At 35.2% G+C, this 16,235-nt stretch overlaps 3 protein-coding genes across 3 annotated transcripts; 2 read left to right on the forward strand and 1 right to left on the reverse strand.

Moving 5' to 3' along the window:
- Window positions 1–1,453: 1,453 nt before the first annotated feature.
- Window positions 1,454–7,116, forward strand: LOC148617877 (uncharacterized). The gene is made up of 4 exons (XM_088581654.1): window positions 1,454–1,617; window positions 1,909–2,156; window positions 4,278–4,394; window positions 5,165–7,116. Exons 1-4 carry the CDS (start codon window positions 1,454–1,456, stop codon window positions 5,620–5,622), a joined length of 987 nt encoding a protein of 328 aa, XP_088437780.1. The 3' UTR covers window positions 5,623–7,116.
- Window positions 7,117–8,378: 1,262 nt separating this feature from the next.
- On the reverse strand, window positions 8,379–10,158 carry LOC148617878 (uncharacterized). Its single transcript, XM_088581657.1, has 2 exons — window positions 9,440–10,158; window positions 8,379–9,200 (listed from the first exon to the last, which is right to left on the reverse strand). Exons 1-2 carry the CDS (start codon window positions 10,071–10,073, stop codon window positions 8,785–8,787), a joined length of 1,050 nt encoding a protein of 349 aa, XP_088437783.1. The 5' UTR covers window positions 10,074–10,158; the 3' UTR covers window positions 8,379–8,784.
- A 2,473-nt stretch (window positions 10,159–12,631) lies between these two features.
- LOC148617879 (uncharacterized) lies at window positions 12,632–14,201 on the forward strand. Its single transcript, XM_088581655.1, has 3 exons — window positions 12,632–13,026; window positions 13,248–13,316; window positions 13,479–14,201. The coding sequence occupies exons 1-3, from the start codon at window positions 12,639–12,641 to the stop codon at window positions 13,604–13,606; spliced, it is 585 nt and encodes a 194-aa protein (XP_088437781.1). The 5' UTR covers window positions 12,632–12,638; the 3' UTR covers window positions 13,607–14,201.
- Window positions 14,202–16,235: the final 2,034 nt, after the last annotated feature.

The raw sequence follows: 16,235 nt of genomic DNA on the forward strand, positions 1-16,235 counted from the left end.
TCAACAAATACATATTTGAGAATAGAAAGATATCAACTTCGAATAAGTTTTAATTAAAAAGAAAGCATTTAAGGAGTTTGACATAAACGAAAAATCGCCTCTGCTTAAACCACATTACTTATGATTAAGATTTAGCGAAGTTTACTATGGCACAAATGGTAAAATATGTATAAATCCAGAAACATGGTCAATTCTTCTTATTCCGAAGAGCATCGTATTTCTAAAAGGAAATAAGATATAAGCTCTTGAATAATTCTACGACCCAATTCTACGAGGAGGGTATATTAGCTCTCTCAAAGCTTTATGTCTCCTATAATCTAGCGAGATGATACTCCGTGAATCAGGAGGCGATAATAGGTCTGTGGAGAAGAGTGAACGAACTGGTTTCATATCTTTTGGTGTGATGATGATTTGGGGAGTAACGACCTTGAATGCCAATACATGTCTTTCACGGTCGATGTTAGTAGGTTAGTAGAACCAGGCGCGTAGCTGAGGCCAAATTGAAGTGTAGGCAAAATTACGGCAGGGGGTCTAAGGTCATCATTTATGCCTCTCCTTTATGTATTTTATCTAAAAAAAATGGCAAAATTAAGTGTTGGCAAAATCTTTTTTGCTTATGGCAGCTACGCGCCTGAGAACCAACTAGAATTTGTGGTGGAGTCCTGCCTTCGGGATACCTGACCGAATTAGACCTTGGTCTGAGTGTATCCTACTAGCGGCTTGGACGCTGCGTAAACGCTATGGCCTACTCCCAGACCCCACGTCTGTGAGCGTTTCTCTACTGTCTTGGAAATGCATCTGCGGAAGAGTTTCGGTAGGCGTCATATTCGATCCTTATCGAAGAGGTCCCTCGATCATATTTTGGATATCTCAAGTAATTTAGCAACATTCAAAAGGATGCCTTGTTTTGAGTATTTTTTTACTCCACAGCTATTATGTGCACTTTTTTTTTGTGGTTTTTGAATAAAGTATTGGCGTTACTTTGCGGGTGTTCCTTGAAAAGCAGAAGACGCCCACCCTACCGGTGCACCTGGTCCATGCTCCCAGTTTTCAGTGGAGTCCAAGTTGCTCATTTACTTTTGTAACTTTGCATATACTATTTTGGTTATTTTATGTTATGTGTGTCAGTTTTCCATGTCTGATCCTTGTCCCTGGATTACATTCTTTTGATTTCTGATAGAATCTTGGTTCCCTTGATTCCTCTTTACGATTAAAATAAATTCGATTAAAATAAATTCCACACAAAAGAACAATACAGAACAGTCGTCAGTCTCACAATTTTTTTAATGCCGTAAAATTCAAAGAAAGTAGTATGTAATATAACCGTCGATATGTAGTGAAAATCTCCCAGCATTCCATACAAACGTTCAATGACAGTGCGACCTTGATTTCTAATTTGTTTGTTCGTTTTTGTTTTTGTTACAAATTTGTTATTTTATTGTTCATAGATTATATGAATCCCAACACAAGTGATGCATTCGGCGGCAGTTGCGGTGATGTCGTTGAAGATGCCAGTCTGTATGTAAACAGTCATATAAATCCCCTAAAATGGTTCGATTATGGTCCAAACAAGGACTGCATGATGACTCTTGATGCAGGAAAAATGGGAGGTGCTTTGTAAGTTCTGGTATAATTATATCGGATTCTTTTGACAGACGTTTTCTCGTGAACAATGTTTTGACACAAAGCAAGACCATGCAAGTATGGGCCTTAACGTCATTCCAACCGTTACTTCATTGTGTTTTAAACATTCATTCTGAAAAAAGCTACCCATCCAGTTAATTATAATCCAACGTTCTATGAAAAAAACAACAAGAATACTTGTAACTAAATCATTAGAGTTTAAGTATCAGTCTTTGTAAGAATCATGCAAATTCTAATAACGGCATCCATTTTATTTACCTGCAGATTTAAAGTAGAATGGATCTACTTTGACCTCGAGTACTCAACTGGTTGCACGAAGGACTACTTGAAACTTTACAATTCAGATATGGCTGGCATTGATCCGTCAAACTTGATTGCAACCTTCTGCGGCAACTTGGGTAGCAATGTCAATTTTACCATGCCGAGTCAGCGGTATTTAACACTGGTTTTCCATGTCGATTCCAGTGGATCAGGAGATGGATTCCGGTTAAGAGCTACCAGAACAGAACCTAGTAAGATAACTGCATAAATTTCAAATAGATAGCATGCCAACCCAAATCCAAGACGGAGGGTGAAAAATGGGGTCAAAGGCTTCCTTTAAAACCTCTTATACTTGTGGATTCGCCATATAAGTCGAATTTCTGATTCAAATTGACAATTACATTTGTATCCACGTTGTACTATAAAACGGTTTCCATCGGTAGTTTAACTGCTCGAGTCAAACTTTGGTGTAAATCAGATTATGGGAGTCGATGTATTTGCGAATGCATGCGCAGGTCGCAATGAAAGTATGATTTATTTAGTTATTATTTTGGCGTTTGTCTGACTACTAAGTATGCGAGTCACTGTACAGTAAACGAAAATGGAGGACCCAATGAAAGTTTGACTAAGTGAGTCAGTGTACCTACAAAAGTTAAGGCCCTAAAATAAGTCTGCCTAAGTGAGTGAGTGTACTTAGTACGAATCTGAACGCCCTAAATTAAGTCTGATTAAGTGAGTCAGTGTACTTACAAAACTGAAGGCCCTAAAATAAGTCTAAAGTGAGCGTACTTACGCAAGTGAAGGCCCTAATAAAAGTCTGACTAAGTGAATCAGTGTACTTACGAGAGTGAAGGCCCTAATAAAAGTCAAAGTGAATCACTGTACCTACGAAAGTGAAGAGAAGACCCAATTTGCGTTAATTTTTTTTTTAAATCTACATTGAAAAGTAATTATATTCAATCATAATTTTTGTCGTCCAAGGCTTAAAAATAAAAAAAAATAGCTAAATTTGGAATAATTTCAGTTTGTTTAAAAAAGTCCGTCCTCCCATAAAAATGGTTGTTAGCTTATTTCCTAACGTAAATTCTGACAGGTTATGCGTTCTGCAGAAAGTCGCATATTTATTAAACCAAAGTTTCGGTGGAGAATCGTAAGGAACTTTTCATTTATATTGTGTTCATTCGGAGGCACGGATGTCAGTGGATCCCTCCAATTTTTATTCAAGAAATATTTTATTATTCTAAATTGATGTATAAAGATGTAGTTTATAAGGTGTGTACAGTAACTACATGAAAGCGGTAGAAACAGTAAAAATGGCACCAATGCTCACAAGATCTTCTGATCATTAGTCAAACCAGTGGATAGTTAATCATAATTTAGGGCACATTATGCAACGTTAAATACTAGGTCTACTTATCGACCCTGGCTTTGCACCAAAAATAATTAATGAGGAAGAATACTTAAGTATTTTTTTTTCTAATGCCAAATAACATATAGGATCGGTCTTTTATAATCTTTTGTCGGGTTCAAATCCTGGGTAAAGTCCAGTCTGGTTCAATTTCTCAGACCGTGAACCCTAGGTACATGGATTTAGCAACGAATGAGAATTAATGCTATTAAGATAAGAAGTGGTTTCGTTTGAATTCAATCACTTATTCATTTTAATACAATCCAATCGTGATTTGAAACAAAGATTTAAGAATAAGAACTTTTGCACCAAATTGGTTTTTGGTGTTAGTTATTGGGTCATGATAATTAACTTATATATGCTTGGTAGGCAGATTTTAAAATGGAAGTCACCGTCCTCCAGTTCACATTTTCGTTTTAAAGCCAATATATTTTCCTATAGAGCTCTCTCGTCTGAAATATCGTGGATTCGCCTTTGGTACTCGTAGATCAACACATTACTTTTAATTCAATCTTGACTTTGAAACAAAGATTAAAAAATAAGAACTTTTACAATAATTTCACATTCTTAAACTGAAAATCCACTTATAGCAAGCCCTCCTGTCTGAACAACGAGTTCAACCTTCGTATCAATAGATTATCTACATTTGTGTTGCTATATTTGAATATATATCATCAGAAAAAGTGCGTGTAAATGAAACCACTGGAACTTAACTCGATCCAATATACAATAGTAAATGTACTTTCATTTCATTATTCAACTAAAATATAAAATACAGCGTGACCTAAAAGTACAGCGAATGAAATAATTTTAAAAAATTCGACCATTTGATACCCGAGCGAATCCATTAGGTACTACATTTGTAGCTACAATTTTGATGCTCATGAACTTAACGAAAATCTTAAATAGTAACACTTCTCGCCATTCTTACATGTAATTGTATCTATGAGCTTTTGTCTAACAGGTCCCTGTCAATCTGACGAGTTTCATTGTACCCAGGAAGACCTGTGTATCGACGACCGTCTGAAATGTGACGGCACACGACACTGCGACGACAACCTCGATGAAAGTGATTGTTCTTGTGAGTACATGTATATCGTTTCTAACGCGAATAACGTAGAACTGAAAGTAAAATATTTGCATTGACGATAAGAAAAACGAATTAGAAATGAACAAAACAAAACAAAAATAAACAAGAAAAATGTGGATGATCTTTTATTCTGAGAATTTGCTACCTTGTCTGGGATAAACGATCGGTAACGTTTCTTAAAACCGACACGACTGAACGAAAATAGTGAACATTTGGATTATAATATCCTTACTCATCCTCCCAAATCAGGGTTTTGAGTCCACCTAAGCTTCCTCAAACGTTTGAGGGTGCGAAGATGGACTCAAAACCCTGACTTGGGTGGATGATCCTTACTATAATGGGCGATATGTCACATTTTGAACCAAAAAGACCTAACCGTAAATATTCCCAAAAGTAACGATGAACTAAGAAAAATAAACTTAATGAATTTGGTTAGAGATAATTTCACATACATGTATATGCGTTCTTAAGGGTGGCAATTTAAGTACTATACTCGCAATAGGCGCTTCCATGTACAAAAACATGTTATCATTAAACTTTTTAAACGTAACCTTTTTTAATTTTTTTCGAATACGTTCCTGAAATTTCGTGTTCATGAACACAAACGTTTTCTGGAACGTTTCAAACTAAAACGTTTTATCCGAAATGTATCAGAAAACGTATTTATATACGTGTGAACGCAATATAAAGAGGTTTTCTTCTATAAAAATGCATCCATTCGTTGTAGATTACAATAAAAAAAAATTTTCTATTGATTTCAGTCTTTGAAAAACTGATTGGTAGTATCATTGCTCTTGGCATGGGTGGTATGGTTGGTGTCGGCATTGCATTCATCGGCGGATGTGTCGGTCTCTGGACCCTTGTCTGTGTTTTTACGTGCTGCAAGAAATGTTGCTCAATTTGTTGCACAAAATGCTGCTGTTTCTGGTCTTGTTGTAAGGGTAAGACATGTGGTAAGGCAGGCAAAGTGGATCCAGATGGCGTTTATCCGGACCCTGAACAAGGGGACTATCCAGAAAAGAAAATGGCCGACAATAACGATGTTAAAATACAGGAAGCAGACGACGATGGTGGCGATTACTTCGATGATGACATCGAAGAAAACAAGGTCAAAGTCACAAGTCATGGGTCTAGTGCTAGTCTGAGGAATATGGACAAAACACAGAGTTCTGGTGTCGGACAGACCAATGGCGGATATATGGCAGAAGTTGGTTACTAGTATGTCTTCTCATTTTGACTCTTTACACACGTTGGAAGATTTCAAGTGCAATGTTTAGATCTGAAAAGTTATTGGACTATGGCTCACGATCTTAAAATATCTTGTTTTCCCAATCAATAGAAGACATTTTGTTACGTTTGAAACTTGTACACTCAATCTGAGGATACATTGCGTCGATATAATAAGGCCGTGGTCCAAACTTTGATTATTTTAACAGAACTTCACGTTATCATGAATACCTAATCTGGTTAAAAGAAGAGACAAATGTTATGTAAAGAAATTAAATATATACTTTCCCCGAAATTTCTGAGACTCAGTTCAACAGCTGAATCCGATTAGCAGAGACACTTACAGTCGGAAAGACATGGCTTAAAGGAAATCGTCGTCGCTTACTAGTAATTAGATATGTTTTATCATGACGCACTTAATACGCAGAAGTATGTGTAATGCATAGCTTATTTTAATAACAGTCATACGCATTTTAAAAATTCTCAGAAGCCAATATTCTTAATCTTTTCTATAAGTGGTAGCAACCATTAAAAGTTTTAGAGGTTAAGATTACATTGTTTTTATTAGATTTATAAAAGGACTGTCTTACGTTCAGTCTATAAATACATTTAATTTTATTTTGCAAAATGCAAATTCTACACTTTTTTACGTTATAAATTCAATTTCGGTTTGTATTTCAATCCTAAAACACTTAATTCTGCACCCATAGAAACGCAAGTTTTTTCTATATCAATTAAATGCTAGTTTTGTTTTGAAAGTTTTTGTCAATCATGCCAATTACAGTTATTTCTATCATAACCGAGTCCATACAGGTCTGCATCGTGACTTTTCGGGTCTTTTTTTCGTTTGTTTAGTCGTGTTAATGACCGAAAAGGTACGAATATTATGTTATAGACTCTTTCGTGCCATTTTACTGAGCATGACCAGCTAGTACTCCCTCGCAGTAAACGCTAACAGTGTTTAATCAAATTTTTACCGGAAAGTGTTGCATTTTACTCGTGGAAGTACTAACTTGGCTCGATTTCATAAAAAAATCTCCCTTCCTCAACTCGACCGACCAAATTGTCTGAAATTCAAGGTTGAGGAAAAAGGTAAGGATTTGAGGAAAATCGCAATTCGAGATTTATTTGAAACCTAGGCCTCATCATGCCCTGAAAAATAGCATAAAAGAGACTATTATCTCTCAGAAGCGGATCTAGAACATAAGGAGGGCGTTTTAATCTTGAAATTATGAATATGAAAGGGGACGTCCAGGCTATCATTAAATTTTGCTCATAATGACTCAATTTTGCACAAAATTAACAAATTTTCAGAAAAGGGACGGGTTCCAACCAGCAGACCGGCCGCTGGATCTACCACTGAATTTTCTTTATACAGTCCGTAAACATATATGACTTGCACTCATGCTATTTCAACAAGGTTTAGGGAGAGAGACTACATTTTACATATTTTATCCTTACTCAGTTTTCTATAAATGTGTACTTTTATACTCTGTAAAGTGCTTTGTAATTTTACCATGTATTTTTAATTCGTATAGAATTTGTTAAGTTTATTTTTTCATATGAAATAAATCATTATTGCATGAGTCTTCTTCACAGAATTGATTTATTTAAAAAAAACTGTCTTAATTATAACACAAAAATCGATTCCAAAGACAGGAAAAAATTGTTACGGAGGAGAATGGCTTGCCTCACGAAATTTTACCGTTATTACCGAGGACTGCTCGGTGAGAAGCCAGTGACAAACCGATTCGCTATAAGAATAAATCGTTCGGTAAACCGGCAATTTATATCTACTACTACAGTGTCTTAATTCCAAGAAGTCAGAACTTTTACACAACTAGTTCAAAGGCTACCAGTTTCCCTTAAGTTTTTGTTGAACGCCAAATGTAACGAGATAACATGATTTCTCTAACAAAATCATACTTTAGCCACCATGCATGGAGCTCAGTGACAGACCAGTAATGAATCAATTTGGCAAGATAATTCTTTTAGCCAATATATTTACTGGCTATTTAAGTCTACTACCTACTACAACGAAAGTAAGACCTCTTCGAAGAAACTGAAATAATTTGATGAGTAATGTTCTGTGAAGCATCTAGTGTTCCAGATTATTTTCCCATGTCGTTTCCTATAAGGAAAAACCGATGAAGTAGATTTTTCCAGAAAAGATTTAAAAAAAAGGACATTAGAATCAATAGATATTATAAAAACGTAAAATCATAGATAACATAATAAAATGCAGATTCATGTATAAAAACTGATTATCAGAAAAAAAGTACAAACACACTGGTAAAGCCGGAGTGAAATTGAGTGCTCCGAAAGGATAAACATGCATGTCCCGGTCCCAGCACCGGAAACTTGAAAAAAAATACTTAAGTGTCAGCCCCTGTAAGATTCGGGGAGTTGGTGAAACATTGCATGAAAAAAAAAACATCATTTTGATAGTGTAATTTGACTATTTGCACCCTCAGAATCAAGGAAACTGACATGATTTTCCATATCATGCATGTTTCTGTGACGCGAGGGCCTGCTCCACTCGCATTTCCAGCAAGTAAAATACGTCTTGTGTCACATGTGTGAGAAAAATTTTACATTGGTCAATCAAATTGTGATGACCATGCGCCATATAATTCTGTAATAATGATAACAATAAAGTATGAACAACGTTTTCTTCGTGTTATATTCAGAAAGGCGAAGTTTCCAACTGGAAAGTCAAAATTGCCACGTTTTGTAATAAAGCTCGAGTACAAACCGGCCTGGATAAGAACCAGAATACGGTGTATCAACTGTCTCACCAAGTTCATTTGGGAGATCAAAGCAATCCCTGACATTAGAATAATTCATAGGTACATCGTACGCAAACTGAAAATTGACTTTTTAATATTATTTTGTTTTGTGTGTAAAAACCAAGCTCCATATGCATATAATAACAGATAGACTGGCCAAGAATGAGGAGCTGGTTATTCCCGCAGATATACCCATATGCTCTAAACGGAAATTAACACATTTGAAGGAAATTTTAAAACTGTTTACTGCATTTGTATTTCTGTACAGTTAGAAGACACAGAATTTTTATGCTTTATTCCAACATCACTTCTTCCGTGTTTTTTTCTAAATACAAGTTTGGTCATCAAAATATCTTTTGTTCTTGTTACGCTGAGTTTGCTATGGTGTAGTACTTGGATCCCGAGTCAGAAATTAGAGCACCATCTGTTGACTGGTACACGTGGCAAGTCACATAATCCTCAGTTGACTCATTCATGGCAAACGAATTGCAGCCTTCGATTCTCATACACAGTCGAGTGCATACACTACTGTCAGTCGCGTTCACAACTCCCATTGGGTAATCTGGCTTTGCGTCATTGGCGCTTAGTTTGAAATAGGCAACAGTTCGTTGACTGGTACCCCAATTGAATAGTTGGCGGAAACTCTCCCACCTCTTTTCATTTCCGAGTATGGATCTTGTAGCGAGGTTTTTGATTGGCGGGGGAGGTGGAGTAGGCGGTGGTGAACTGCTAACGCATTTAATGTGATTCATCAGGCCTTTCTGATTGGTGAGATAGAATTCTGGAGGGAAAATAAAAAAAAATACGCAAATTATTTACTTTTATAAAGTTTGATTTAAAATATAAGGTTGAGTAAAAATAGTTTAAAAAACAAACAAAACAAAACATGCAAACAAACCAACCAACCAACCAAATGGCCCACTTCCCTATTGATTAGTATCCTATATTTTTTTTTATATTTTTGTAGCCTATAAAAATTAGGTTTATAACATACACAGGTATAGACAGATATTCGCTTACCATCAGGTGGATACTTCCAGTTGCCTTGACGACAGCTCTTCCAAATGTCTTTGATTTCTGATCGCTTGACAAGCGATGTAAAAATCTGGAAACACGCGATGTATCCGTCGAACTGTTGGTCATCTGTAGAAGCACCCTTTGCAATCGCATTCCCAAGATAAATAGTTCCACCAGTCGGCATCGGTATATTTTTCTGGAAATCGTCGTTTGTGTTCACCCTTTCCTCACCATTGATGTAAATTTTAATTCGTCCCGATTCGTACTGTCTTTGAATATACAAATGATTCCATGCATTTTCTTCCAACAAATCCTCCTCGGCTACAAGACCTGTAGGATTCGCATATTCGTCTCGAAAAGACACAACGGTGTGGGTCATGATGAAGTTGATTCTGATTTTTTCTTCAGTTCCAAGAACATACTGCAATAGTGTTCCCTTCGGTGTTCTATTTGGATAAACCAGCATTGAAAGTGACAAATTTTTAAATTCGGAATCGTCCCTAATATTGGTTTTCAAATAACTTATATCTTCTGCTTCCGGTCCAAATAAAAGCGCATCTGCTGGTAGACCATCTGGCATTCTATCAAATTTGAAGCATTCTCCAGCGGGTTCCATAATAAAATCGTTCCTGCTCATAGTTTCAGTTAGTAATGAAGTGTTTCCAAGAGGCCATTGGTATTCTGGAACAGGAGTGCCCAATACTGCAAATGGAGGAAATAAAAAAAAAAAAAAATCAATTATTATTAGCCGCTGTACGTAATCAGTTATAGTCTTTCGCTTCTTCCTGTTTCTGTTCTTGTTTTTATTTTCTTTGTCTTTACTAGTATTGGCGGTTTCTTTTCGATGCTTTTACCGTGGGGAATTTCCCAAACGAATTCCCTTTCAGTTACTTTAATCACTCATAATTTAGGAATGTTACATAGAGCACATGCAATATTTTAAATTCTAATATGACGTGCTTCAAAGCTCTTTAGACCACAGACGTGGTAAAAATGTGATAAACACATGACCAACGCATGGGCTGAATCTGATAAAATTTTAAAGAAACTAGTCCTTTAGAATAAAAAAAAATCACGGAAACTCCATTTTATCATTGTATTACCACGGATTGGACATTTATGTCGTTATTTAACCCCTCACGGTTTATTTATGCGACTTCTTGATTTTCTTGATTTATCTTACTAATTTGATTTGAATTATTTCATAATGTGATTACAATCCTGTTTGCAATGTTCGCAAAAATAAAAAAACATAAACAAAAACAAACATCGCATTTGTTTTCACTAGTTAATTTCACAGACAGAAGAAAAGAACATACCTGATCCTAAAATGCAAAATAAAAGTAAAGTTAACATTTTCTAGTTAGTCCGTGCATGTGCTAATGTTACACAGGAATGGCTATTGACTACTCATTGGAATGAAGCAACAAATCGGATTCATTAAATAAATCCACTTCATAAACTAATTCTGAGAACACTGTATAAAGACTGGGAACGTGTTATACTGTTTGGGCGGTTCAAAAGATACCTAAGACATGCGAAGAACCAGAGATGGCCCAACAGTGTAAGACATTGTTCACGTGCAATACAGAATACCTGTAAATTAGTCTTCAAAAATGCAAAATAAGGTCACACTCTACATCACGGTTAATTAACACAAATCTTCAAGTTCAGTTGTGTTGCTTCTTTGTCCAATTGCCGTTGACTGTAGTGAAGACAACGAAAGAGATTTGACAATTGTACGACTTCTTTTAACCAATGTCTATATCCCGTGGACAAAACTCAAGTTAAACACAGTCGTTGTTTGTTTCTCAGAACCCCGGGTACTTGCAGATTCTATTGTAAGTTTTAAATTTATTTCTAACTGTTTGATTCTAGGGAGTATTGGTAGCCCAATTAGCCCACTGTCTATGAAAATATGCCATTTATTAATCAAATTTGCAAAAGAAATAAATAAAAAGTAGAATTATTTGCGATAGAAAAGAATACAAACACTTTGAATTTCGAGAGTTACTCTTAAGATTGATTTTCTCTGTCCGTCTCGCAGAAAAAGCTTAATTCGAATTCCTGACTGGTCGATACCTTTAAAGACGACGGATACTTGTGTTCAAATGAGATTGGAATTTATACTGGAAAGGAAATCGATATCAATCTGTCTAATGAATTGAGTTGATGTCAAGTATCATCGCCCTTATTTGGACATTCTAATGAGAAAAGAAACTTTGTTTTTATTCTTTACAATAACCATTTGAGCCGGTTGTTGGCTTTATACAATAAGCTGTGTCAACTCTCTTTAGAAATCAATATCTATACTGCAAAAAAAATAATAATAATGAAACAAAGATCAAATATTTGATGCATTCCTTTCAGTTAGAAGCATATTTATACTACTGCATTTGTTGTATAATGGTATCACCCTGTCTGCAGCGTCGGTGTTGTTGTCGTTGTTGGTGTCGATCTGTTAACTTTCATCTATTTACGATCACCTGAATAACACTGGCTGGATTTTTTATTTTAACATATCGTTCCTAGTGACATGGCGGAATGTACTGGAGTTTTTGGAGGTTTTAGTCTTACTCACTTGAAAATAAGGGGCTAGAAGGGGGAAATACGTGTTATCATTAGAATTGATAGAAACGGTTGTTGTAAATCCAATTTTGATGATTCAGTTGTACACTTGTTTCTTTTGAAATACTGTTTTACGTTTTTTTTTACATCATTGGCTTAACACTAACCATTTTGAGTTAAAGGGTATGAAATTTTAATTTATCTTGCCCGCATTACTTTATCCCATTTAGGATATCTCTTACGGTTTTCGAGTTATAAAGTACTAAAGGGGCCACGCCAAAAAATAAAATAAAATAAAATAAAATAAACTTTTTTTTTATTTTTGGTCCGATCTTGATGTTTTAAAAGAAATAAAATTACTCTTTAACATCCCTGCTGGTCCTTTTCAATTAGAATTCAGATACCTTTCACGGTTTTCGAATTATAAGGACAGAAAGAAGCAATGTATCAAAAAATTAACTTTTTTATTTCACGTTAGATTTTGACAATTTTCTTTTATTCAGTTAAAGAGGTCGGAGGCAAATGTCTTTGATGGGCGCCCTTAAAGCAGAGATTCCTTCATATTTGATATAATTTCAAATTTTATGCAATATTGAGCCCAAACCAGTTGCTGTGTCCATAACGAATTGTCCCTATGATTAAGCGTCTAACAGACACACATGTACTGATCTTTTTTGATGCAATGGTATGGGGTCCCTGTAAGACGTTACAATCGGTTGCTTTTGGTAACGTCGAGTTCGTCAGTGCATTCAGTCACAGTTCAGAGATGGGCGCGTTATGTAGTGGCGGTAGTAAAAGAGGTCAGAGAAGAGTAGGGATAGCGGATTTGTCGGTGGAAGAAATGAGACCCTCCCGGGAAATCATAGAAGAGTTAAAAGAAGCTGGTATTATTCAAGCCGTTACCAAATCTGGAGGCTTGACTTTTAATATCCTTCCTGATGGTCAAATCACAGCCAAGAAACCAAGGCGACTACCAGCAATTCTCACTTGCGACAATCGAATCCACCCCAGCAGTTCTCAAGGTAAAACAAGCAATCCGTATTAGTGCAAGCGACTGTATTGTGTTCGAACACAAAAATATATACTTAGAAATTATCACAAAGCAGGAGAAAATTAATAAAACAAATACTTATGTAAACAATCTAAAAACAATTTATAAAACAAACCAAAACGCACTGTTATATGATTCAAATAGAATAAAAATGCTACTAAATGGTTGATTGAATGATGTAAAATGTTTCAGTTGCAAGTAAAACAAAAGAGAAGACACTGAAAGTCGAGGAAAGAAGACAGAAAGTCATGGACGGAAAAGGTAAGTTAATTGATGAACACAAACGTAATTAACATAATATCTTAAATTATTCAAACAAAGCTTATTATTTTGCTAGCCTTTTTTTGAATGTATTATTTTGTAATTTGATGATCACATGTTCGGTATTAGTATATTAAAACTTATTATGGAATTTCTATTCAGGGAAGATGGGGCGTGAATTTCGAACCAGGAGGGAAGCTGTACTGCAAAGAAAAGAGGACTTATTGAAAGAAAAAATAAAAAAGACCGAAGCCAAACTGAAGAGGAAAACAAAGCAAGTCAAAGACTAAGCGGCGCGCCGCGGACGATGAAAAACTGTATTTGTTGGACACGAAGCCAGCCATGAATGTACCTAATTCGCGAATACTTACACGATTGAAATAAGAATTATTTTCTTTCTTCCCTGTGATAAAAATATGTATACATTCCCATTACTTTTTTGTGTATATTCCAGTAAGCATGTTAGTCTTAAATAGTTTCTAAAAAATGTTTATGGATAGTTTTTGTTTTATTTTGTTAAGCTAACTTGTGAATACACATATTAGGTGAGTAAGAAAAAAAAAGAATTAAAATACAAATAAAGAATAATCATCAACAATAATAAAAATAAATATCATTACTAGCAAAGGAGAAAAACAAAACCATAAAGAAAAACAAAACCAAACCAAACATATAAAACTAAAAAAGGAAAATCAAGATGAAAGACATTATAGAAAATAAGTGACAGTCAAATAACAAGAGGCTTCCAGGATTCTGAATCGCTCACCTGGTTCAATGTTTGTCCTTCAAGTGCAATAACTCTAACAACGAGTCGTCCTACAATTTTGATGAAATAATCATAAGATCATTTCATCAATTAAAAGTTATTTTTTATCTATCATACATTTCAAGGCATTGGTAAAAAAACCCGACTTAAAAAACATACATCGTTGTTACTCCTAAAAGACGGTACACCTAGATACAAATATGTAGGTCTTTTTTGAGATTCCTCATATTTTGTAAGAAAAAAATCCAAATCATCTTCCAAATATACCGAAGTTTTTTTCCAAATGCTTGAATTTTCATCGACAACATATTTGTCCAGTGTGGTAGACGCATTTTTCAACATACGGTCGGCATTCCAACTGAAACAAATTGTGCCCTTCTACTTGCTGACTTAATCCTTCACTCTTATTAGGCTGACTTAATAGTTGACCTGATCCAAAATAAGGAAAATCGTTTAGCTAGATCCTTTAATCTCAGTTTCCGCTATATAGGTGACGTATTATCGCTAAACAATCTTAGTTTGTAGGGGAATTGACATCGCATCTACTCCAAAGAACTTGAGGTAAAGGATACTACAGACACTTAAGAAGTCAGCCTCATATCTTGACCTACACTTAGAGATCAATGGTAAAGAAAAAATATTGACCAAACTATATGAAAAACGCGATGACTTTTTTTCCGTATTGTCAACTTTCTTTTTATCTGTTCCAACATCCCTTCATTACCTGCGTATGGAGTTGTCATATCACAATTCATACGTTATGCCAGAGCTTTCCGTATTACGCAGACTTTTTGTATCGCAAAAGATTTCTTACAATCAGACTTCTGGAATAGGGTAATGTTGCTACAAGAAAACTATACAAAAACTGTCATTTGTTGCCTTTCAAGGAAAATAATTCTAACAAGGAGTCGTCAGACCATTTTGACCTAATAAAGACTTTTATAGGACATTATAAAAATTTTTTTTTTTAAATTAAAAGTTCTTTTTGTCTATTAAAGTATTCAAGATAAAGGCTGAAAAGTGCAAAAAAAACTTTCTTTTTTTTTTGCCTTTTAAGGGCAATAACTCAAACAACGGGTTGTCCGACAGCCAATGGAGACTTTTGTACAGCTCTTCAAGCTGAAGAAGGAAAGGCGCATTTATTTTCAAATATCTCTTTAGTTTTTAGATATCATATGTAAAAATCTGTGATTTGACCTCTTTGGTCTTGGTTTCCTTGAGATTACTCTTTAGTCTAAAAACAACAATGGCGGCCATGTTTACGCTTGGTCTACATAATCGACACAATTTTTAAAGTATATACTTTTAGACCAGGTGAGCTAAAAATAAAAATTAAAAAGGAGTCAGATAGCCCAAGATTTTAGATAACTATTTTTAGTTAAGGGAGGTCGGGCTCTATCGTTTCGTTGAGAATGCGTGGAACTGTAAGAAATTCCGCCATTCAAAGCGGTGTAAGTTGTAAATATGACGTATTCTCGAAAGGGTTCTTAGTTTTACTTAGAGGATACTTTAAAAAAAAAACCACACATTTGCCGATTCATTGTCAGGGAAGTCAAAGTACACATGTACTGAATCAATTTATATAGATCGTTTGAATGTTTACGCCTCAGGGGCAGGTCTACGAGTTTATGAAGGGGAGGCGTAATTACGAGATTCAGCATAAAAAGTGTTATATTCAATACAATATTAGGCAGATAACAATAGCTTTTTTGTTTTATTTTCTCTTTGAAAAGGGGTCGTACGTCCATTTAGCCCTCACGCGGACCCGCATCTGCAAAAAAATCGCCAATTAATTGCACCACTGGTAATTTGTTAGAGTGATTCAAAATGATCATTATCAGCGATGGTGCTGGTTATGAGGCCATGTATATTTGTTTACTTTTTTAGACGACATATTTTTACACCTATTTTACACCCTAACGGTTTGACAAAAAGTGTTTATTTCTGTTTCTTTCTATGTACACACAATAATGCTAAAATCCTAATAGAATAGAGGCGACCTTTAAGAAATATTATTTGGGTTGTCCCTTTTATAATTAGTGAATGATTAGATTCGATGAATACAATGAAAAATGACCCATTCATTACAATGATTGCGCAAGTGTGAGCAGGGTATTAATTACTCTATTTAGAGACCTCAGTTGTTTACAAAG

Source organism: Perna viridis, chromosome 5 (assembly GCF_037379345.1).
Source record: "Perna viridis isolate PV_CMFRI_1.1 ecotype Kerala chromosome 5, ASM3737934v1, whole genome shotgun sequence".
Lineage (NCBI taxonomy): Eukaryota > Metazoa > Mollusca > Bivalvia > Mytilida > Mytilidae > Perna > Perna viridis.